The sequence below is a fragment of the Crinia signifera genome, chromosome 9, assembly GCF_055691185.1.
Source record: "Crinia signifera chromosome 9, ASM5569118v1, whole genome shotgun sequence".
Classification (NCBI taxonomy): domain Eukaryota; kingdom Metazoa; phylum Chordata; class Amphibia; order Anura; family Myobatrachidae; genus Crinia; species Crinia signifera.
In genome coordinates, this window is record NC_139225.1 from 49,744,245 (window position 1) to 49,768,603 (window position 24,359).

General features: G+C 39.9%; 1 protein-coding gene across 14 annotated transcripts in view; it reads right to left on the reverse strand.

Annotated features, from left to right (window-relative positions):
• FRMPD3 (FERM and PDZ domain containing 3) overlaps positions 1-24,359 on the reverse strand; it is a 527,068-nt gene that overhangs the window by 45,279 nt on the left and 457,430 nt on the right. For all 14 annotated transcript variants that reach the window (XM_083159058.1, XM_083159052.1, XM_083159061.1 and 11 more), the window contains one exon: positions 12,023-12,167. In XM_083159058.1, the coding sequence (XP_083015184.1) occupies positions 12,023-12,167 (145 nt within the window). The remainder of the gene's footprint in view (positions 1-12,022; positions 12,168-24,359) is intronic.

Below are 24,359 nucleotides of genomic sequence, written 5' to 3' on the forward strand. Positions count from 1 at the left end.
ATCAGGAAGCAGGCCCCTGTCTCCCTGCATATACCGCCGAATACCCATTGCTGGGGCAGCATCCTCCCAACGTTATATTTCCTTTTCACAAAGAGGCTCTCGTCTACCTCCACCACCATGCCAGGGACTCCAATTTGGTTCTGTGGCTGGGACAAGAGATCCATGGTGCAGGCCTCCCTCATGATAGCGTTATACTGCATCATTGTCTTTATAGACATGTGCAGCTCCCTGTCGCAGTACTGCACACTGGTAAGCTCCTGTACCCAAGAGTACACAAACTTCACCAGGGTCAGGAATGGTTATCGGCACCCGGGGAACCAGTGATCCGCTCGAACACTGACCTTCTTGCAGAAACACTTTATGTGGCAGCGCCACGTCGCTTCCTTAACAGATAGCCTCATCAGATGCCCGTTTACGCAAGTCTGCATAATGGCCAGCAATTCTTTTTGCTGAAAAAACAGCACAGCCTCCTCCACTGATGTAGGAAGAGTGAGCATTGACATTTGCTCACTTGCCATGCCTGTGCCTTGCACACCGGTCACTGTAACACTGCCAGAACTCTGAGAAGCATCCATCAATGTAAGCTATTCTCCTCAGAGTGAGTGCCCGGGAGAACTTACGCAAGTGCTGACTGACTACGCTACGTTTAAGCTTATTCAGAAAGCATAGCATAGCATAGTAACTGACAAACGTTTAGCATATAAACTAGTAGAATCGCATCGCATCTCATCGCATGCCACTAAAACGGGACATGCAATGCGATTTCCTTCCGCAAGCGTACGTATGGTTATTGGGCTCCGGGCAACTACATAAGTACAGAAATTACAAGGGTCAACAGAGTGTATGGGGAGCTCCATCCGTGGGGGCTCCAGGAAATTGTTGTACCGGGGCCAAGGATTTCTCTTGGCAGCCCTGTAAGTGAGGCACAAGTGGAACCATCTGTTGGGCATGCCTGGTCATAGGACCAACCAATGCACATCTTGTGTGTGGAATTATTTTCACACTAATTTTGAAAATATTTGCCAAGCCATCTGTAGCCTTTGTAGAATCAAAATAAGTTGAGGTAAGGACATTAAGCATCTTGGAACATCTACCCTATTAAGTCATCTGCAGCAAACTCATGGGAAGTATAGGGATGTTTCCAAAATTGGTGCTGAAATATTATCAACAAGAAGTCCAGCATTAAATGTGTCCCTTCTCTTTAGTGGACCCCACCACTTGTGATCTCCACTACCAACACCCTCAACTTCAGTATCCTCAGTAATGACCAGGGATGGTTCTTCTGATACTACTGTTGTGCTAGAAGAATCCTCCTTTTCCATGATTCTGCAGAAGAATCCTTGATCGCCTTCTGTTACTGCTGCTGCTGGGGTAGTTCTTCAACCCAGAAGTGTCCCAAGAAAACCCACTATACTACTTTGAAAAAACAACTGACCGTTCAGCAGTGCTTGGCGAGGAAAAACGAGTATGTCAGTTCTCACCCAAAAGCACAGCGGATCACTGAAGCCATGACTGCCGTGATAGTATTCGTCTAATATCTGCCATCAATTCTGTGGGTTTCACACAATTAATGGAGGCTGCGTGTCCCGGGTACCAGATTCCATCTCGGTTCCATTTCATCCGGAAAGCCATTCCTGAGCTGTACCAGGACATTAAGTCTAAAATAATCCATGGCCTAAAAAGTAGGATTGGAGCCAGTGTCCACTTTACCACAGATATGTGGACAAGTAGCAGTGGACAGACCAAAGATTGCATGACTGTGACAGCCCACTGGGTGGTTGAATCTCTTCCAGCAGCAGCAGCAGCAGCAGTAGGCTCATTCATACTAGGCAGGCTACTCTATGTATCACCGGCTTTACTAAGAGGCATACCACTGAGAACCTCTTGGAAAAACTGAGAGATGTTATAGCGACATGGCTTACCCCACTTGGACTCTCCTCAGGATTTATCATTTCAGATAACACCAGTAATATCATGAAAGCATTATAGCTGGGTGAATTCAAACACATCCCCTGTTTTGCTCACACGATCAACTTAGTGGTTCAGGCATTTTTAAGGGCCTGCAAGAGATGCTGTGGTAGAGCTGAAATGTCTCTCTAGGAAGTGCTTTGCCACCGTTGTTAATTGCTTCATTCTCTGTTTGTCAGCTGCTGCATTGCAGATGTTCCCCATATGTTCAAGGGCTCGTACTTTCAGCATCCGGGTTGTCATTCCTACATACCTCTTGTTGCATGTACAGTAAACCACATTGGTGCTTTTGCAGTTAAAGTAGTGTTTAATCTTTATAACTGCCCCATATTTGTCCTTCAGTTCTTTGAGAGGAGAGATGTGGTTGCAACCCGTGCAATTGCCACAGGGAAAGCTGCCTGTGATTAATGGTTCTTTTTGTGTTCCAGAGGTGAAGTGGCTGTGCACCAACTTATCCTTTAGATTCTGTGCTCGTCTCCAGCTCATTTCTACATTTGGTTTCAGTAAATCTGTTAGATCTGGGTCAGACAGCACAATTGGCCAGTGCTTCTGGAGTATTTGTTTAATCTCCCTCCATTGATCGCAGAAATTTCCTATGAAGCGGACTGTGTTCATTTCATTGTCTTCCAATTTTTTGTCTTGAAAGATAAGGTCCTCTCTTTTCTTGTAGGATACTGTGGTTCTGGCCTTTTTGATGCATCTTGAACTATAGCCTCTCTCTTTTAGTCTCATTACCAGTTCTTTACTCCTTTTCTCGTATACTGCATCGTCTGAGCAGTTTCTTCTTAGTCTTAAAAATTCCCCCTTTGGCATGTTGGTTTTGGTGGGGGGGAAATGAGCGCTGCTGTGGTGCAAGAGACTATTTGTAGCCTTGGTTTTTCTATAGATCTCTGTGGCTAGAGAGTTCTCATGTGCTCTATAGATTCTCAGGTCTAAAAAAGAGATGCTGGTTGGGCTGCTTTCATAGGTGAATCTTAAGTTGATGTTATTTGTGTTTAGATCTTTGACATAACGATCCAACTCTGTCTGTGTTCCATCCCAGATGACCAGGATGTCGTCAATGTAGCGGGTCCAAAATATTACATGATCATTGAGAGATTCCCGTTCTTCATGGAAGACTATTTTGCTTTCCCACCAACCCAGAAAGAGGTTGGCGTACGTGGGGGTACAAGCCGCCCCCATCGCATGTCCCTCTTATCTGGGTGTAGAAGTGGTTGTCAAAGGTGAAGTAATTTTTCCTGAGTATAATTCCGAGTAGGCTAATCAGGAATTCTTCAGAAGTCTCTCATTTGTCTCATACCCAGGAAATACTTGACGGCCTGTATCCCTAGGTCATGGTGGATGATTGTTTAAAGAGATTCTACGTCCAAGCTCACTAGTAGGGAGGTGTCATTCAATTTGATGTCGTGAATTTTCTTCAAAACATTATTGTATTGTATCACTTAAGCTGCCCACCCTCCAGTGTGTATTCGGAGAGAGTGTTCAGCACTGCTGGGAACCTTGTGAGTGATCGTCGGAGGCTACTTCCTCAAAATGTTGAAAAAATGATGTTCATAAAAATGAACAACAAATTTCACAAGGAAGACCTTTCCCACTAATTCAATCGCAAAACACAGACATCGCTCATGGAGGATTCCAGCAGTGATGAACTGATTTTGTGTGATGATGATGACTCCAATTATGTACACACTGATGATAGTGATTATTAGGATGGCGAATGATGACATCAGTCAGTCTATACCTTATTGTGGGGGCCCAAATGAACCAGTAATTTCAGTCACAGGTTTGGCAGTCCCTCTGGCTGAAATGACTGGTTTGTCAAGTGTGCAATGTCCTATTTACAAGCTAAGTGTGGGTGGACAGGCTAAGGGACAATTCCACCCTACGCCTCTTCTTTTTCTTGAGATTCTTCTTCTTATATGATGCTCTATTTTGAGCATTGCTTCTTTTTTGGCGGGGCCAAAGGAACCAGTCATTTCAGTCACAGGTTTGGCAGTCCCTCTGACTGAAATGACTGGTTTGTGTTCAAGTGTGCAATGTGCATGTCCTTTTTTTTAACAAGCTAAGGGTAGTTGGGTGGTCCCAGGGACAATTCCATCTTGCACCTCTTTTTTTTGCCATTATGTGCTTTGTGAGGCCTACTTTTTCAAACTGCCATCCTGTCTGCTGGTGCAGTGACACTTCAAGATGAGCCATGTGTTTGTGCCGCACACTTGTGTGGCTTAGTATAGTCATCCAGCTACCTCTGTCCAACTTACAAATAGATCGCTCATATGCAGATTCATTGGCACACCCCATATATACAAGGGGATATAAGGAAGGGGCGGTGGTAATGCCTGGTCAGTAGGTTCCATTCCTTTGGAGCTCTGCAGTGCAGCTATTGCATTGCTGCACAAATCCCCCACTGCTCCTTGGCTGTACATCGTAAACATGATCAAGCCAGATAGGGGTCTTATTGGGTATTAAGAAGAAGAAGGGTGACAGAGCGCAAATCTATTCTAAGAATATCCTGAATCTGCTGCTGTCCTTAACAAAGGAACACTCTACCCCTTGACATATACCAAAAAGCATTTATAACAGCTGTTTTCTTGCTATGCCATATTAACTAATTTGCTTGTGCACTACCTTTTAAAGAGTTGGTTACTGATAGGGTGATATTATATTTTTATTACTTTATTGTTTATTACCGCCCGGTGATTTGTGTAAATGTATTGTTATTATTAAAATATTTTTAATTTTATGCACCTGAATCAGCGCTGTCTTTATTTTCTATTTGCTTATTGGGTATTAAACTGACCAAAACAGATACACACTCGCAGAACAACTCAGTGCTGCACGAATCGCGCACTGCTCCTTGGCTGCACATCGTAAACACAATCAAGCCAGATAGGGGTCTTATTGGGTATTAAACTGACACTTATGATTAGGAAGGAAGCCCCCGGTTTCCATAATGAACAGGTATACATCTCCAACCCAGGGGTAAAGTGGTCCTAAAGAAGTGGGGGAACTCTTTTTTATCTGCCACCTAATTACCCCCCTCCCCTCCACCGATTAAGCAATGTATTGAGAGACGAGTGGTAATAATCGCGGAGCTGAGCAACTATTTTATCATATGTATCACTTTTTGTTATTAATTATTATTATATATGATGAGCTATTTTGATCATTTCTTCTTTTATTGTGAGTGGGCACAGTGACAATTCCATCTTGCACCTCTTTTTTGCCATAATGTGCTTTTTGGAGCCTAGTTTTTTTTTAGGGGGCTTATTGGGTGTTAAACTGATAAGAACAGGCACTCACATTCGGTTGGAACCTCATAGCAGATCTGTGCTGCACAAATCACCCACTGCTCCTTGGCTACACATGTTGTATGATCAAGCCAGATAGGGGGCTTATTGGGTGTTAGAAAGATAAAATAAAAAAGCAGCACTTAAATGATAGCAGGATGAATCAATTAAAATTAATTTTAATAAAACATAATTAAACAGTAGACATCTATGATTATCATCATTAAAATAGCAGCAAGGGTTTCCAGATTCTGGGAACAAATGCAATGAAATTATCCGATATATATATTGTGTCCACAATAGCAGTGGTCCCAGTCTTTAATGGAGTCCACACGGCTTATTTTTGTCCTAGAAGCTGTCCGAGGGAGTGGCTGTTAGATGGCTGCAGCCCACCTACAACCTCACAGCATATGGTATTTGAAAGTCCCAAGTAAATTGAGCCAAAGATGTCCTGTTCTTATGGGGCAAGGTGATCAGCAAAATCAGCAGGTAGGTCCAATAATGGTGGTCAAGGATCAGGAGGAAACACCAACACTGGACTTAACGCCAGCTTTATCAAGGTTTGCTGCTCAGAGTTCTGGATCCCTTTTTATACCCAGAATCCTTCAGGTCTCATTAGCCTAATTGATTGATTCAACCATTTAAAACCTATTAGATTTCATATATTCGAATGGAGACAGACTCTATATTAACGATCAAAATACCATATGTAAAGCAAATACAATTATTCACATCATAAATGCATGTTTATAATAAAAGAGTACTATAATGCACTCTGACCCTCTTAGTCATATCCGGGTCAAGGGGCTCTTCCTAGCCATAGTACATATCTAAACTGTGTAAAAAAAATAAATGAAATAAAAAACAACCTCCTATTAGAACTTTAGATAATTGGGTAATATAAACATGATGGTACTTCATAAATAAAAAATAAAAAATAAATTCCATAGTCTCAACTAAAAACTTGTACAATTTATTTCATTATGTTAGTTGTTTATATTTCCCCTTAATTAGGTAGTCGAAAATTATGTTATGTTTCTTGTGGCCAATCAATATTGGCCATGTGTAAGTGACATAATAGTGAACCAATAGCAGGACTTATACCGGCAGTTGTATACCTAGGAACCATTCATACATGTCATATTGTACCCCAATATCAGTTTCCCCTTACCAGTATATTTCTAAAGGCGTGCATCTCATATTTCAACAATACCAGTGTGCCGGCTAAGCTACCCATTCACTCATACCTATTTGGCAGAATGTGACTATCAGCTTCCATATGTCTGTTGTCTCGTAAACTCCCGGCCATTATATGGTAGTGTCTAGATCCCCTTGAGTTTTGACAATTTTCCCATCATGCCCTGGGTCCATGTATACCTGGAGGGGGAATATAAATCTGTGGCGAGCAAAGCGAGATACCGTGCCCGAAGCGTGCGAGCGTAGCGAGCCTGTGAGGGTACAATGCAGCTAAAATAAAACAAAATAACTTACACCAAGTGAATTACAGATAAAATAGAAAATGTTGTGATGGCATCTAACAACTTCCGCCCTCACTGAACATCATATCCTGTAATGAAAACTTAAGGGGATCTAGTCTCTACCGCCGTGGTATCCCGCACTGGAAGTGACGTTCCGTCACACTAGACCAGATATGGAGTTTCACCCCCCTCTGCCGGATGTACTGTTCCAACATACTGTATCGTTTATTCTGCCTGTAGCTTTAGAGGTGTAAAGGAAATGGTGTTACACTTTAACGTGTCCCCCAGGGACACGTATATCTAGGATACTAATATGAATTCCCATGGGTACATTTGTAAAGAGTCTTCCCGGATATTAGTATATTCACATTGACTATCAGATATAACATCCCATCCGGTCAGTGTCAATTTCCTACTGGTTGGAACGCAAGCCCAAACTTTACTATATAGTTACATACATAGTTACATAGTAGGTGAGGCTGAATAAAGACTTGCTTTCATCTAGTTCAACCTATGTTTATAGTAGCTAATCCCTTGTATAGCATGTTCTGATATTTTAAAGAATTATTATTACTTATTCATACCCGTGGATGTTTTTAACCAATAAATGTTTATCCAACCTTATTTTAAACGCATTTATAGTGTCTGCCGACACCACTTCTTCTGGAAGAGAGTTCCAAAGTTTGACTGTTCTGACTGTAAAGAATTTTTTTCTTCTAGATGAACAAAATCTTTTTTCTTCTAATCTATACTCATGCCCTCTCCTCCTAGATTCCTGTCTAGCAGAAAAAAGGGTATTTGACAGTTCCTTATATTGGCCCCTGATATATTTGTACATGTTGAGCATGTCCCCCCTTAAACGTCTCTTCTCTAGTGTAAATAGTCCCAGCTTGCTTAATCTCTCCTCGTAGCTTAATGTCTCCATTCCCCTAATAAGCTTAGCTGCTCTTCTTTTGATTTTTTCTAATTCTATGATGTCCTTTTTATAGTGTGGGGCCCAGATTTGTACTCCGTATTCGAGGTGCGGTCTAACCAATGATTTGTACAGAGGCATAATTACTTTTGAATCCCTAGTTTCCATGCCCCTTTTAATACATGCTAGAGTTTTATTGGCCTTTTTAGTTGCTATATTACTTTGTTGTCTATTTGGACTCCTAGATCCTTTTCGAGTACTGAATTACCCAATTCATCCCCGCTTAGGTTATAACTAGCACACTGGTTATGTCTCCCAAGGTGCATGACCTTGCATTTGTCCACATTGAACCTCATCTTCCACTTTTTTGCCCACTCATCTAGATTGTCAAGATCATTTTGAAACGTGGTGACATCTTCTGATGATTTAATAACTCTGCTCAGTTTTGTATCGTCCGCAAAGATGGATACATTGCTGAGTAACCCTATCCCAATATCGTTAATAAAAATGTTAAACAAAATGGGCCCTAGAACCGAACCCTGTGGCACTCCACTTAGTACTGGTATCATATATGAAACAGCACTGTTCACAACCACTCTTTGTTCTCTATTACACAGCCAGTTCCCTACACATCTGCAGATATTTGCCCCTAATCCCAGGTCATCCATTTTATTTATCAACCTCGTGTGTGGTAGGGTAGCAAAATCTAGGAAAATCACATCTACAGCATTTCCATTATCAAGGTTTTTGCTAACCTCTTCATAGAAACCAAGTAGATTAGTTTGGCATGAACGATTTTTCACAAACCCATGCTGGTTATAATTTAGTAAACTATGAAGGTTTAAATATTCCTGGATCCCATCTCTTAAAAATCCTTCAAATAGATTACCCACTATGGATGTTAAACTAACAGGTCTGTAATTAGCGGGATCCTCCTTTTTTCCTTTTTTGAATAATGGCACTACCTCTGCTATTCTCCAGTCTTTTGGTACCTTTCCTGATGATAGTGAATTATTGAAGATATAACATAGAGGGGAAGCTAATTCCTCCCTTAATTCCATTAGTACCCTATGATGAATCCCATCTGGCACAGGTGATTTATTTGTTTTGATTTTGCTGAGCCTCAATATTATTTCCTCGGTAGAGAAATCAATATTGAGGTCTGGCTTGTTCATCCCATTTGTGGTATGTGTGCATTCCACAGTCTGCTCTCCCTTAGTAAACACTGATGAGTAGAACTCATTTAACAGTTCTGCTTTTCCCTTATCCTCCGTAAAACTTTTTCCAGTGATATCGGTTAGTGGGCCTATGTTGTCCTTAATTATACGTTTACTATTTATGTATTTGAAAACTTCTTGGGGTTAGTTTTGCTTACTATGGTTTCCTTGGAGATGGTGCTTAGCACCATGGTACCTATATTATAAAGCTTATTAGGGCATAGTTCTTAACACAAATACATAACTCTAATAACCTTTTACAGTTAGTACCTACATAACAAATGATTTTAATGAAAATATATGATGGTTAAAGGGATTACAATAATTCGGATTTAAATAAATAGATACTGATTCATAATGGAATAGTAATAGCAATGTTAGTAGGAGTATTACATACAGTACAATAAAAAAAAAAAATTAGAAACATAGAATTTGACGGCAGATAAGAACCATTTGGCCCATCTAGCCTGCCCCTTTTTTTTCCCTTCAGGTAATCTCAACCCTTTTTAATCCTTATTTCTTTGTAAATTATATATATATATATGTATGATAATTCAGGGAAAGGGATGATACTTTGACTTTTTTAATGTGATGTTCGTATAGAAAGTATTAAATACAGTACATACAATAACACTATTTAACACAGATTTATGCTCTTGATATTATGTGTGCTTAGGGACATCTGACATTTTGCACATCATACAAATAATACATGGAGGTTGTTGGTAAAGGTTACTTTAAATGACTACATTTAACTCAAGGGATTCATTCAACCCTTTTGGAAATAAAGAATTGAATTTAAAAATCCCAAAAAATTCCTGATTACAGAGGGTTTTGCATCTGTTACCTCCTCTTTTAGACACTTTCACGTGCTGTTGTCCTATTCTTTTTTTTTTTATCTGCTTATTGAACAAATTTTCAAATATACAAAAATAGCATAAATCTCAATAGTTACATGTACCACAGAGGAGTAAAGTAGAATAGTAGACATACATTGGAGTCCCTTTAGGCTTACTGGGTACAAAAATTAACAGTGCATGGGTTTGAAAGGCGTTCAGAATCTTTTCAAACAAATGGACTATTGCTTTAGTGGATGAAATCATGATTAATTCCGTAACCATATGTCGTCTACAGATAGCTGACATCAATATTACTGGGTTGTTCATATCTCCAGGTACATTAGAAACCACTACACTAACAAATAGTGAAATAAACAAAAACATATACAGAAACATAGACAAAGGGTAAACACATAAGGACAGGTTGGGGGGGGGGGGGGTTGCATATAAGTTGCAATTTCAGTAGAATTACCTTGCTTATAATCCTAGAAGTGTACAATTTCGCATTTTTATGATAAGTCATATATATTTTGTTGGGCTAATTAGCCAATATTTTAGATAACATTTGGAATTAAAAGTTAAGTTTTATTATACTTATCATTGCATATTACATAAAAGTGTGCCTCCCACAAGGAATCTCTTCTGTGAACGGCTCCCTGCTGCTTGCTGTCATCCGTTTCTCTGTCCAGACCACTCCTAGATGAGCCACGTGTTTGTGCTGCACACTTGTGTGGCTTAGCATAGTTATCCAGCTACCTCGGTGCAACCTTTTGCCATTAAAACAATATTGTGAGGTGTAAAGTGGTCAAAATTGTCTGGAAAGGGCTGGAAATTAATGCGATTGAGGTTAATATTTCTCTAGGGACAAAAAAAACGCAAAAATTACATGATCTGGGCATTTTTTTGTCCATTCTTAAAAAAAAAATCCAAAGCCAAATCCAGATCCTGGCGACAAATCCAAATCCAAATCTTTGGCCCCGACGCTCATGTCTAATACACACAAAGTAAAAGCATCCAGTGATGGGATCATGTCCTTCTTACTCAGCCTGAAATGGTGTTTAACTTAAGTATCTCCTCCTCCTCTGCTGTCAGTGCTGTGCTCAAGAGTCTGGTGAAATGCTGTGCTGCTTCATAAAGTTTCCTGGACCCTGAATAGTAGCTTTGTCACCAGTCCACCTCACAATCTCCACAGTCCAGACATCATGGACTAATAGTTCATCATCATTTTTGTAACTAAAAATTTCCTGTTTTCCTTATTGTTATGTTTTAGTCAATAAAAAAATCTTCATCAATAAACAGTTTTCATCCGAATTTTCATTGACACAATAAACAATGGTTTATTAACCCACCTGCCCCTGCTTCATGGAGACTGCTAGAATAGAAAAAAGTCAGCAAATATACCCATCTGTGATGTCAGGCTTTTACTTATTTAGGTGCTTTGCAAGGTTTTATCTTCATACATTAAAGTACAATTTCCATAACTCTGAATTATCATTAATATGCACTTTTAAGTTGGCACAATGCCTAAACCTCTGCACTAGCACCTGGCATAGGCGGTGAAACCACAGAAAGTGAGGCGCACCCACGGAAGCGGGGTCCCAGCAGTGGATATGCTGTCAGCAGCGGGGGTCCCTGCGGCGGATGGGAACTAGTAGCGGTATCAATACCGCTGCTAGTTCCCATCTTCAGCAGGGACCCTGCTGCTGACGGCATATACGCTGCTGGGACCCCGCTGCGGCGCTGCTGCTAGGATCCCGGACCCCGACGGCGAGCAGCGGGTGAGTCCCAGGGGGGGGGGTTGTGGGAGGACTGTGGGAGCACCCACCAGATAAAATGTAAATTGGCGCCCCTGGCACCTGGGTGTTAGTTATAGCTCATTCGAAAGCAATCAAGCAACTATTTAAACTGTAGAGAGGCTAATACAGGCATGCATATCCACCCAGAAGGCCGGGAGGCTCCCAAAACTCGCCTTCCGGCCCCCAGGGAAGGTGGACAAGTCTCCTGCTTGCTGGTCAAAGCCCCCGCACCCCCCTTCCCGCTTATTCAATTACTGCAAATCGCAGGTCTGCAGGGGTTGAGGCATGGCTAAAATGACGCTGTAGCAGCATTTTGCATCATTTAAGCCCCACAAGTGATGTCAGTCTTGTCTTTGTGCCCCCTGACGTGATGCTTCTCTGGGCTTCTCTTGGAGAGGTGAAAATAAAAGTAGGCAAGTATGGGCTAATAAGCATATGACAACATATTGTAACACACTTGTAGAGTTATTTTATGGATTACATCTCTGTTTGTTCATGGTGAGATATTATGATGAAAGTCATACCTGCCTTGATAATCTGAGGTGGAGGCATGTGATCTGCTGCTCTGTAGAATATACCTTTCTTAGGATCCACTAACAGTCTGTAATATCCTGCAATCAGACAGGCAAAGCTGGTAGCCTCAGGCCAGTCCATGAGTAACACCAGAGACTGAAAAAAAAGCACATACTTATTAGGAACTACAGCATGCACATAGAGGGATGTATTTTTGTTAAGAGGTGGTTCTTGAAAACCACCTTTTATCAGTGGGTTTGGCCTTCAACTTTAAAATCTCACTGACTTGTTTTTGCATTTAGTACTATTACTTACATTCCAACTTTTAGAAGTCCCAAGTCAGGACTCTGGTGTGGCCCTCCATGCATGGGCCTGAATAGGGTTCGTGGTCTCAGTCAAAAGGGGCGAGGCTTTGTGGGAAGCACAAGATTGCAAAGTCATGCCCCATTTTTGCAACGATGGGTTTTGGCCAGTACTGTGAGAGCTGCTGGCCCTACCCCTACCCCTGTCCCTCTGCCTCCCAATAATAGTTGCTGTGTGCACAGCATCTATTCACCACGATACTTTGCTGGCCCAGGATGGGACATCCCAAAAAAAACAGAACGGTCCTGTGAAAAGTGGGACAGATGGGAGATATGTGATTATTGTTTCAAATTGGGTTAAAAACACCAAGAATCAGCAGCTACTTGAAGCTGCTGCTTAAAAAATCTAGCTCTAATCCTTTTTTTAGGTGCTCTGCAGTGTAAATACAGCCTGCTTTATTTATGCCCACCCAATTCTAACACTCTCTGCCCGTTACATCTGCCCCCCGTCCCCCTACAGTGAACCAGAATCAGGCCCAATGTTCGATGGTATGACCAATGTTCTTCCACACAACTTTTTTTGCACAGTAGTGGACTAACCCTAAACCCGGTGGATGTCTCTGTATCAATTTAATCAGCTGCTACATTATTATAAAATCTTCATTGCCCACCTCTAAACTATGCCCGTTGTATTTTAACAACAACATAATTGCATTCTTTCTTTATTCTTTCCATATTTCACTCACTTATACTCAGTTTCACCATGTTCTTCTATTATAATCTTGAGCAAGAAAAACTGTTAAAGTATTTCATAATTCACAGACAGTTACAATACAGATACAAAAATGAAACATAAAATATATATTTTCTGTAAAAGTGGGACCAATGACGGCATATCGTAAAAACAGGAATATTAAGCAGATACTATGAGGCCGACTTTACAGCCAATAAAGAGTGGATCACATTGGCTAAGGTCCCTGAAAACAGGATGTATTTGGTACAAAGGATGCACAACATGCAATGGAATGCTTGTGGGCAATACAATTGCCCATCCATATACCGGGCGACATCTCAAAATAAGACATCGACTGATATGCAGAACGTCCTTTGTGGTATACGTCTTGGTTTGTCCCTGCGGCATGTATTATTTCGGGGTGACAAAAAGACCATTCTGAGATCACATGGCGAACCACAGAAGCACAATAAGATTGGCTCCTGAGTCAGGAAAATCAGACAAGCCAGTTGCCAGGCATTGACTGTAGAAAGGACACCAGGTTGCTACAATAAAAATAATGCTCATTGATCATATTCCGAAAGCACCCTGAGGAGGAGATAGACTGTTGGCACTCCGAAAATGTGATACGAAATAGATCTATAATCTGGACACATTGGCCCGTAGAGGCCTCAATGAGAATAATTCTCGAAACATTTTTCTTTGAATATATTTCTTCTATAAGTAGAACTCTTTGCTGGTCGGAAGAGTGAAGTGCATGTAGACCCTATATCCTCGCACCATTATATATCGATTGAGTAATGATTTATCAATGATTTGGTTTTAATAACAATAAAAATAAAAAATAATAAAAATAAGTGAAGTAAGGGGGCATATCTCCTAGATGTATATAGAGTGTTTATGTGTGTGTGTGTGTATGTATAATATATATATATATATATATATATATATATATATATATATATATACTTTATATTTGATATGTTTCATGTTTTTGTCATTGTATGTAAAACATGCCATATCCAAAAAACAATTGACCATAACAATGGGGCACATTGTACACTATCTCCAACTGCCTATATGCTAGACCAAACCGCTATTTGCCAGTAACAGAAGTGTCCTATAAATGTGACTATGTACTAGTAATGCTGAAGCTGGCGTGACACGCACGGCCATATTGGCTGTCACTATATAATGGTACGCGTGGCCATCTTTAACTGAGTGCAACGCACTCTGCAAATATATGGAGCCGTGACACCCATGGCCATATTGATAGCTGGCGCAAGGTAGAAAGCACGGCCATTTTGGAAATGAGTGAAATACAATCAAAAGCTTGGAGAATGTGAGCAGTTTTCTGCGGGCTGAGAAGACCCCGGTAAGTCCCAGGATAGCCCATGATAAGGGAAATCTGTATATGCCAATATATAAAGGGTTAGCTGACTGAATACTCTGTTTGAGTTGAGGAGATATCTCTGAAACGCACGGCCATCTTGGTAGTGGTGAGCGGGGGTAACGGAGAACCAATCAATAGTGTGACATTAGGACATGTGACCACAGCAATAGTCCATGTGGGACACCATAGGCACACTGTAAAGGTGGACCTAATTAGCTAATGAGGTGATTGGTACATAGTGCAGGCTGGGAGGCAGTGTCAGTGTACCCTGGTCTCTGGAACTGAATGGTTGTCAACAGCTGCTAAGTCTTGAAAAAGGCCATACATGGCCGAAACTGAGATAAATCTGCGGAAATGGTGATGTAATAAAAGTTTTCATCTTTATTGAAAAATTTGGTGAGTGCCCTTAATTTGACCCAAGTGGCCCTATGGATTAATATATGTGGAACAGGATCTGTTAAGGTGGCCATACATCTACAGACTGATTGTCAGATTGGGCTGGTTGGAACAAAAGAACAACAATGAAGCAGCGCTTGTAATTAATAATAGGTGAATCAATAGGTATTTTGAAATTTTTGTAAATTTCTTTTAGGATATAAAAATTTTAGGACACATTAAAACTTACACATATAAAAAAAATGATCAGCAAATATATAGAATAAAACATGAAATAAAAAATGATCAGCCTATGTAACAATTAAATCAATGTAAACTTGATATTTGGTAACCAGATCTCAGGTGTTGGGAAGATCCCCAATTGGGGAATGTCAGGGACAGTGTGAATGTCCCTGATCCAATGGAGTCCAAATTAACGGCGATGTTTGTCCTGTGTGCCGATTGAGGGAGTGGCTTTGATGTTGGAGCCTAACTGCTACCTCACGGCAGTTTGTATCCGAATGTACAGGTATTGGGCTGAGGACTTCCGATGGTTGGGGGTCCAGTGGTCAGACAAATAAGCAGGTAAATCGCCCAGTGTTCTCCCAGAGTCTGGAACCAGAGTGTACAGCAACACCTACGCATTTCGCTAGTCTCACGCCAGCTTTATCAAGGTATGCTGCTGTATGGTACAAGCTGATATTTATACCCAGTGTCCTTTGGGTTGATTTGCATAATTGGTTGATTCACCTATTAGTAAAGTTGCGCATAATCGATTAATTATCTAAAAACCTAGTGGAGACAGACCTTTACCTAATTATATATAGTTTAAACTCAATAAATGTACAGCATAAATTAAACAAATTGGTGTTTTATTGTATAACTGCACTTTGACCCCAGGAATCACTTCCGAGGTCAGAGTGTATGATCCTGTATCATTATTACGTATTATGGTCACGTATTTGAATTCGACCAATCACCACTTTCTGTGTTGTGTTGCAAGTGTGGCTAAAAATATCAGATCTCCACATCCACTTATTTCTGGGGAAGACCGTAATGTGTCATAATAGAGTACCATACATGCTGCTCAGCGCCTCAAAGTTAGGGCGGTAGATCGTCCAATTCAAACACGATCATTAGGTATTCCCGGAAATTTCATAACGAAAGTCGGGAGTGCATCATTGAATAGTTTCCCTCTATATCACATAACATACTAGACAGCGGTCACATGTCCGGAATTGACGTATCGCTTTATCCATCGTCAAATATATTATGTAGCATTCATATTCACATAGTCGTTTATATTCTTATTTATATTTTTATTACGTCCGGTGCTCAAGTCAGGGGGCAGTTCCATAGGACCATTGTGACATGTGACGTGCCACCGTTTGCGTAACGTATGTCTCTATCGGCATCGTTATACTGCTGGGTTTTACCCAGACTCCTTAGTTACCAGATGCTTCATTACACGTTATTAACTAAGTTGTGATTCAATTACCGGAAGTGACGTATCGTTCCGAGGAAGGTGCAACCTATTCTCTTACACAAAAATTACAATAGAATAAAATATATATATATATATATATATAAAAAAATATGAGATGAGATGAGATTCACTTTATTATCATTACCCCATGATAGGGCAACAAAATTAGGTTTTAACATCTTCCGTAAATCAATGTATGGCGACGACAAACTTAATCACAGTACATAAAAAAAAAAACAATAATACGATCAACACAAACACTACATAGAATTTAAAGCTATAACTGCTGTAGGAAAAAAACTATTTCTCAGTCTGCTTGTCCTATTTTTAAAACACCTGAAATGCCTACCAGAAGGCAGAAGTGTGAATAGACCCTGCACTGGGTGAGTCAAATCCTTTATAATATTATTTGCCCAGCGCTTACAGCGTTTCCGCTGAATAGCTTCCACCGTTGGAAGTGAGGTCCCTACAATTCACTGGGCCGTTTTAACAACCCTCTGAAGCATCTTTCGCTCCGCGACTGTGCAATTTCCGTACCATACTGTAACACAGTTGGTCAGAATACTCTCTATGGCACATCGATAAAAATTCACCAGCATACTTGATGACAACTGATGTCTTTTTAACACCCTTAAGAAGAAAAGGCGTTTGTGGGCCTTCTTCACTAAACTCTTTGTATTCGTTGACCAAGAAAGGTCCTCCGAAATTAATGTGCCTAGAAATTTAAAACACGGAACCCTTTCAACCTCCATCCCATCTATCTGAATAGGGACAACCTGTTTACTTTTCTCCCTTCTAAAATCAACAATAATCTCTTTCGTTTTGCTGATATTGAGTAGCAAGTTATTATCACAGCACCAAGCAGCAAGAGATTGTATCTCTTCTCTGTAAGCTGTTTTATCATTCTCGCTGATGAGACCTACCAGTGTCGTATCATCAGCGAACTTGATGATAGTATTTGTTGGATGAACCGGCTTACAGTCAGAGGTAAAAACAGAATATAAAAATGGACTCAACACACAGCCCTGCGGTATCCCTGTGTTTAGTGTAATAGTAGCCGAACTATTAGTTCCTGATCTGACCACTTGCGGTCTGTCAGATAAAAAATCCATAATCCAGTTACACATAAAACCATTAATTCCTAGATCAGTTAGTTTGATAACCAACCAACATATACATGTTCCATATATATATATATATATATATATATATATATATATATATATATATATATATATATATATATATATATTTGGTTACTGTTTAAGCTTAATTTTTACCATCACTATTAATTGTAATATTCTGATTACCGATTTGTTGAGTCGTGTGACAAATGAAAGTGCAGTTGTGATATCCTCTTCCCAAATAATAAATAAATCGTCTATATAATGGTCATAGAGGACCAGGCTCGCCTCCCAGCCGCCACCCCACACTAGGTGGTCTTCAACCGCCCCCATGTAGAGGTTGGTATAGCTGGGTGCAAACCTGGTCCCCATGGCTGTCCCCATAACCTGTAAATAAAATTTGTCTGAAAACGTGAAATAATTATGCTTGAGTATATATGTGATGGAATCCAAAATAAAATTAATGTGAGATTCACTGAGATCACCATCATTACTAAGTCTTTTTTTTGATTGCTTCTATACCCTTTCTACATCCAGCGTGAGGAAGGCGTAAGAATCCTTCCACTTGATATTATTAATTAAATTAAAAAAATGGGTGGTATCCTTGATCTGCGATCTAAGTGAAGACACCCGTGGTTGTAAGTAAGTGTCAACGTAATGGGATAAATTAGAAGAAAGTGAACTAACACCAGAAATAATGGGACGTCCAGGAGGTGCAGTGAGTGTTTTGTGGATTTTAATGAGGTGCTAGTAAATGGGGGTGATCGGGTGTTCGATGAACAGAAAACAAAATTCTTTTTTGGAAATAATATTCTTCTCTAAAGCAGTCGACAATAATTTTTTCAATTCCTTATTGTATATAACAGTTGAGTCGGATGGGAGCGATTTGTAAGTGCTAGCATTGCCTAATTGTCTTTGGGCTTCCTGAAGATAATCATTTTTGTTTTGTAAGGCAAGCCCACCCCCTTTATCTGCCTGCCTGCAGACAATGGTATCATCCTTCATTAGGGTTTCTAGAGCCAACTTTTCTTTTTTAGTTAGGTAATATTTCTTCTTCCCTTTAGGGTTGGGATTTCCACAGAGTGCTTTAAAATCTTCTAATGTAGTTCTATAAAAAAATTCAATGTGGGTGCCTTTATTTTTAATAGGAAAAAACTCAGATTTGGACTTGATGGATGACTTGTTAATGTCATAAACTTTCTTTGTCTCAACCGGGGGGGGTGTTCTCCTCAAGAAGCTAGTTTAGTGCAGTCAGTGCCCCATCATCATCTGAATCAATAAAAATGCACCCCTACTCGTTACCTGAGTCTTTATTGTTCTTATTTGCAAAGTATTTTTGTCTGCACAATGTGCGAATGAGTTCCACAAATGATTAAAAATGTTTGCTGGTGTTGTGGGGGCAAATTTTAAACCTTTTACAAGTAATTTGGTCTCTTCTTTGTTTAGTTTTTTTAGAGGACAAGCTAAAAATCGATTTTTCCAAATCGATATTACATTTAAGTCTGAGTCTATTTAATTGAACCTTCTTCCCTCCTCTTCTTCCCCTACGCTTGCATACCTGCGTCTTTTTGGGGTCATATGTCCATGTTCTCTGTCTAACGAGGGATTTCTCCTTATATTCCCTTCTAAAAAAGAGGTAGAGGGCTCAGAATCTTTCCTACAATAATCGGTCTTAGCTCTGTTAGGCTCAGTTATTTTGGGTCTCGCTCCTAGATCATTTCTATAAGGGTGTTCTCTCCTGTCTTTGTGGAACTCTTCCCTATCTCTGTCTTCACGGTCTCTTGGTGTATAGTTTCTAGTATGCTGGTTTCTATTATAGCCTCTTTTGTTACTGTAATCTCTGGGGCTATAGTAAACTTTCATATCCCTAACCTTTTCTGATTGTTTGGTATAGGGGGCTCTATTATAGTTTCTAGTTGTTCTGTTGTTCCTATTGAAAGACCTGATATTTCCCGTTTGGTAGTCATCAATGTCGCGTTGAAAATTCTTACATTTATTTTCAATTAAATTTTGTTCGAATTTTGAAACTTTCTCCATAATTACTGGATCTCTCTCTTTGAATTCTTTAGTCTTACAAAAGGTTCTAATTTCTTTTTAATAGTTCTATTTGTAGTTCGATTTGTTTTATTTTCTGTGTGCAGAACTCAATAACAAGTTCTAACAAAATGAAAGAACATCTATCTAACGCCCAGTCTCATTTCTCTTGGTACTCTTTATCACCATTAAATACTGAGGGCTTTGAAAGTTTTAAGCTGGAATAATTGTCTTGTCCAAATATTTTTGGATATTAGTACCATCTAACCAATTTTTGGACTCAGACTTTAATAAGTCCTCCAGTAGGTAAAGGTCCTCTCTTATGGCATTATCATTACTTGATACATTAGTAACAACTGGTTTCTCCCAGTTGGACAAATAGGTCTGTCTCTGTGTTAATCTATCATTGATAGTAAGAAAGCAACTCATGACAGCAGCTCTTATAGACCAAAAAATCCAAACAACAGAAGAGTCGGCAACACTATATTGCCCACAAAAGAGCGCTTATCTGGATTGCTTTCTTAGATAAGCAGCTGCTTCGATGGGGAGGGTCAGTCCCCAAATATTTAGACAAAAACTAGAAAGAACAACAATGAAGCAGCGCTTGTAATTAATAATAGGTGAATCAATAGTTATTTGGAATTTATGTAAATTTATTTTAGGATATATAAATTTTAGGACACATTAAAACTTACACATATAAAAAAATGATCAGCAAATATATAGAATAAAACATGAAATAAAAAATGATCAGCTCAGGTAACAATTGAATCAATGTAAACTTGATATTTGGTAACCAGATCTCACGTGTTGGGAAGATCCCCAAGTGGGGTGAGGGTTGAGTCTGCACTGTCCACAGTGTGAATGTCCCTGATCCAATGGAGTCCAAATTAATGGCGATATTAGTCCTGTGTGCCGATTGAGGGAGTGGCTTTGATGTTGGAGCCTAACTGCTACCTCATGGCAGTTTGTATCCGAATGTACAGGTATTGAGCCGAGGACTTCTGATGGTTTGGGGTCCAGTGGTCAGGCAAATAAGCAGGTAAATCGTCCAGTGTTCTCCCAGAGTCTGGAACCAGAGTGTACAGCAACGCCTACGCATTTTGCTGGTCCCACTCCAGCTTTATCAAGGTATGCTGCTGTATGGTACAAGCCGATATTTATACCAAGTGTCCTTTGGTCTGATTTGCATAATTGGTTGATTCACCTATTAGTAAAATTGCACATAATCGATTAATGACCTTACAACCACTGGTGTCTTCACTGAGATCACATATCAAGGATACCACACATTTTTTTAAATTTAATTAATAATATCAAGTGGAAGGATTCTTCCTCACGCTGGATATAGAAAGTTTATATTCTAACATTCCACATGAATTGGGTATAGAAGCACTCAAAAAAATGACTTATTAATGATGGTGATCTCAGTGAATCTCACATTAATTTTATTTGGATTCCATCACATATATACTCAAGCATAATTATTTCACGTTTTCAGACAAATTTTAATTACAGGTGATGTGGACGGCCATGGGGACCAGGTTCACACCCAGCTATGCCAACCTCTACATGGGGGAGGTTGAAGACCACCTAGTGTGGGGTGGCAGCTGGGAGGTAAGCCTGGTCCTCTATGGCCGTTATATAGACGATTTATTTATTTATTAGAAGGGGATATCACAAATGCACTTTCATTTGTCACACACCTCAACTCTAATTTATATAATTTGAAGTTTACACACCCTTATAATAAAGAGAAAATTGATTTTCTGGATATTAGTTTAATGATTAAAGATGGACAGATTATAACGTCCAATTTCTGTTAAGAAGTCAACAATAATGCATATCTCCGCTTTAAGAGCACCCACCATCCATCTTGGATTAAAAACATCCCTAAGGGACAAATGTTGAGATTATGTCGCAATTGCTCCACCCTCAATTACTATGATGAACAAGCCAAAGAGCTAAGCAAGTCATTTGTTGCACGAGGCGATCCCAAACATTTAATTAAAGGAGCAGTGGAGGAAGTATGACAACTGGAGAGAGTCAATCTGCTAGAAGTCCAATAAAACAGTCCCTGATGAGAAGAAAAACAAAATCTCCCATTCATTTCTGTGTTTAACAACCAATATAAGCACATTAAAAAGATCCTCCAGAAGAATTTTCCAATCCTACATAACGATAATACCCTGAGAGGAATACTACCTGCACAACCATCTTTTATTTTTAAGAGAAATAAATCCCTTAAAATGCTATTAGCTCTGAGCAGACTCTGAGATCCCCAAAAATTCGATGGACTCACCATCGAAAGCATGGCTACCCTCAACACCCAATGGGTGCTACAGGTGTAGTAAAAATTCCTGTATCACATGTAAACATATACAAAATAAAATAAAAAAAGTGACAATAGAAGGGGAAAGTAAACCCATAGAAATAAGAAGATTCATAAATTGTAATACAGAGGACGTCATTTACTGTACTTACTAACTTGCGGTTGTGGCCTCAAATATATTGGCAGAACAACCCAGGCTCTGAGAACTCGAAGAAACATTCGTAATAATAATCAATTACATAGTGTGTCTCGTCATTATAGTAAAAAACATAGAGGGGATCCAGGGTGTCTAACTCTCATAGGATTGGAACATTTCAAAATATAATGACTAGGAAGAAAGTAGGCTCTAATCAGAGCTGGAAAGCGCAATAGACACAGTAGATGTGTATAGAGATCCCATGATGAATTAAAGGGTCTAGGAAAAGGGGTACTGTGTACTAAGAAGATAAATGGAGATAAAGAAATCTTGGGAACTTGAATAGTTACTACTATATGATTACACATATGTGTGTTGATGTATATTAATAATAATACATATTAAAAATTAATAAATAACTATAGGTATTTGTTATATGTTGTCCTTTGTATGTATGTGCTCTAAATATGCTCAATAGAAGTCAATATCTTATATATGTGAAAAGCACAAAATGATGATTGTATGCAGCGTTATCACATCTATACGTAGATCTGACTCACAAGGGTGGTACTAATGACTTCCTAGTAAGTGGAACGCAAATCCTATCAGGTGACACGCATGAAGCCAGCCGGCACAGCGATCTCGCGTAGAGTCGCGAGAAGACGCACATATGAATACTAAACTTTATGTAGAACTCCCTCTCTCCCAGATCTTGCGAGATTGGGTAAAAAGGAGACGCGACACGCACAATCAATGCGGATATACAAATCAGAACGAGGCTTGAGCCGGTAAACTGCGCGCGAGCGTGGGCCGGAAGTGAGCCACATAAAAAGCAGAGAGATGAGAGAAGCTGCATACACCTCCTGAGGATGCCGCTGACGTGAGTAGGCGGAGAAATGCGTAGAGGGCTACAGGGACACTCGTGGCTACTGGCGGCAAGCCTGAAGGGAGCACAATACGCTTAAAAACGACCGCAGTGAACTGCTAAAGAATTGGTCATCACAAACTCCCAGGTACCAAGAAGCCGGATCCCCATGTGTCAGCTACCAAGAGACCACAATAAGAGTGAGTTCTAAACCACTAACCATGTGCACATAAGTGGGGGACAATTGTATACTATAACAGTGTGAAACATTGGAAAGCATACTAACCGGTTCACTAACGGACTAATACAAAATAACATCACATTAACAAGCGCTGTGAGAGAGCATTTATTTGTTATATGTATGTCTGTCTTGTCTGTTACAGTGGCCACAATTATAATATAAAAGTTTTAATATGTATTTTATGTTTTAATAAATTGTTTACTATTTTGCAAAGCGCAGCCCCATTACTTTTGTCTTTCTGGTTTCCTATTTTCAAAGGGGTTTGGTAATCCCCCTTTTATTGGGAGCTGCTGCAGTGCAAAATATCAATCAGCGCTCAAACTTTTCTCTAATAAATACAAATACAGGGACTCAACACTCTCCATAATGAACTAACTCACCTTAGTATACAATTTGCACCCCATTCGCAGGGATGGCGAGTGTTGTGGTACTCTGTATGTGTATATATGTGGGTTAATTTTTAAATTAACCTTTGTTACTGTGATCACAATTTTTTTTTTACCCCAGATGAGCTAATTTATCTGTAACCTGTGACAGCTGCCCCTTTTATTCTAAGTCAGGTATTGTGTTAGGTGCCTGCCTCATCTTTAAAAGCCATAAGGCACTTGGCAGGTGAGCTTTAAACCAGGAAAAAACACATGTCCACTTTAGCTATGATGTGTCAGCAGTTGGCAGGCTCTTGAGAGACTATTGTTAGTGTAGGACTTGCAGTGAAATGGGGTCCCTTGGCGATGGGCTGCAAGCTTAAATGCATTAATCAATTCATGAACTAAAACCCCATTATTTATTTGATTAATTGTATACTAAGGTGAGTTAGTTCATTATGGAGAGTGTTGAGTCCCTGTATTTGTATTTATTAGAGCATGTGGTCACAGGCCACTTCACCCCAGCCTGGGAATGGCGAGTGCTGTTTGCTCCCCATTCGCAGGGATGGCGAGTGTTGTGGTATTCTGTATGTGTATACACACATATATATATATATATATATATATATATATATATATACCGTATAACGGACCGGCACTCTCCACAATCAGTTCAACGATGCTGCGTGCCTTTGCCAGAATTGAATATCAAACAGGAACCCTCAAGAGGATCAAACACGTCACTGCAGCAATTTCTTGGATGAAAAGATGTTGTTTATTAGCCTCGACTGGCCGTTTCGGGGCTCAACCCCTTCCTCAAGAGACTTTCAAACAGGTACCTGTTTGAAAGTCTCTTGAGGAAGGGGTTGAGCCCCGAAACGGCCCGTCGAGGCTAATAAACAACATCTTTTCATCCAAGAAATTGCTGCAGTGACGTGTTTGATCCTCTTGAGGGTTCCTGT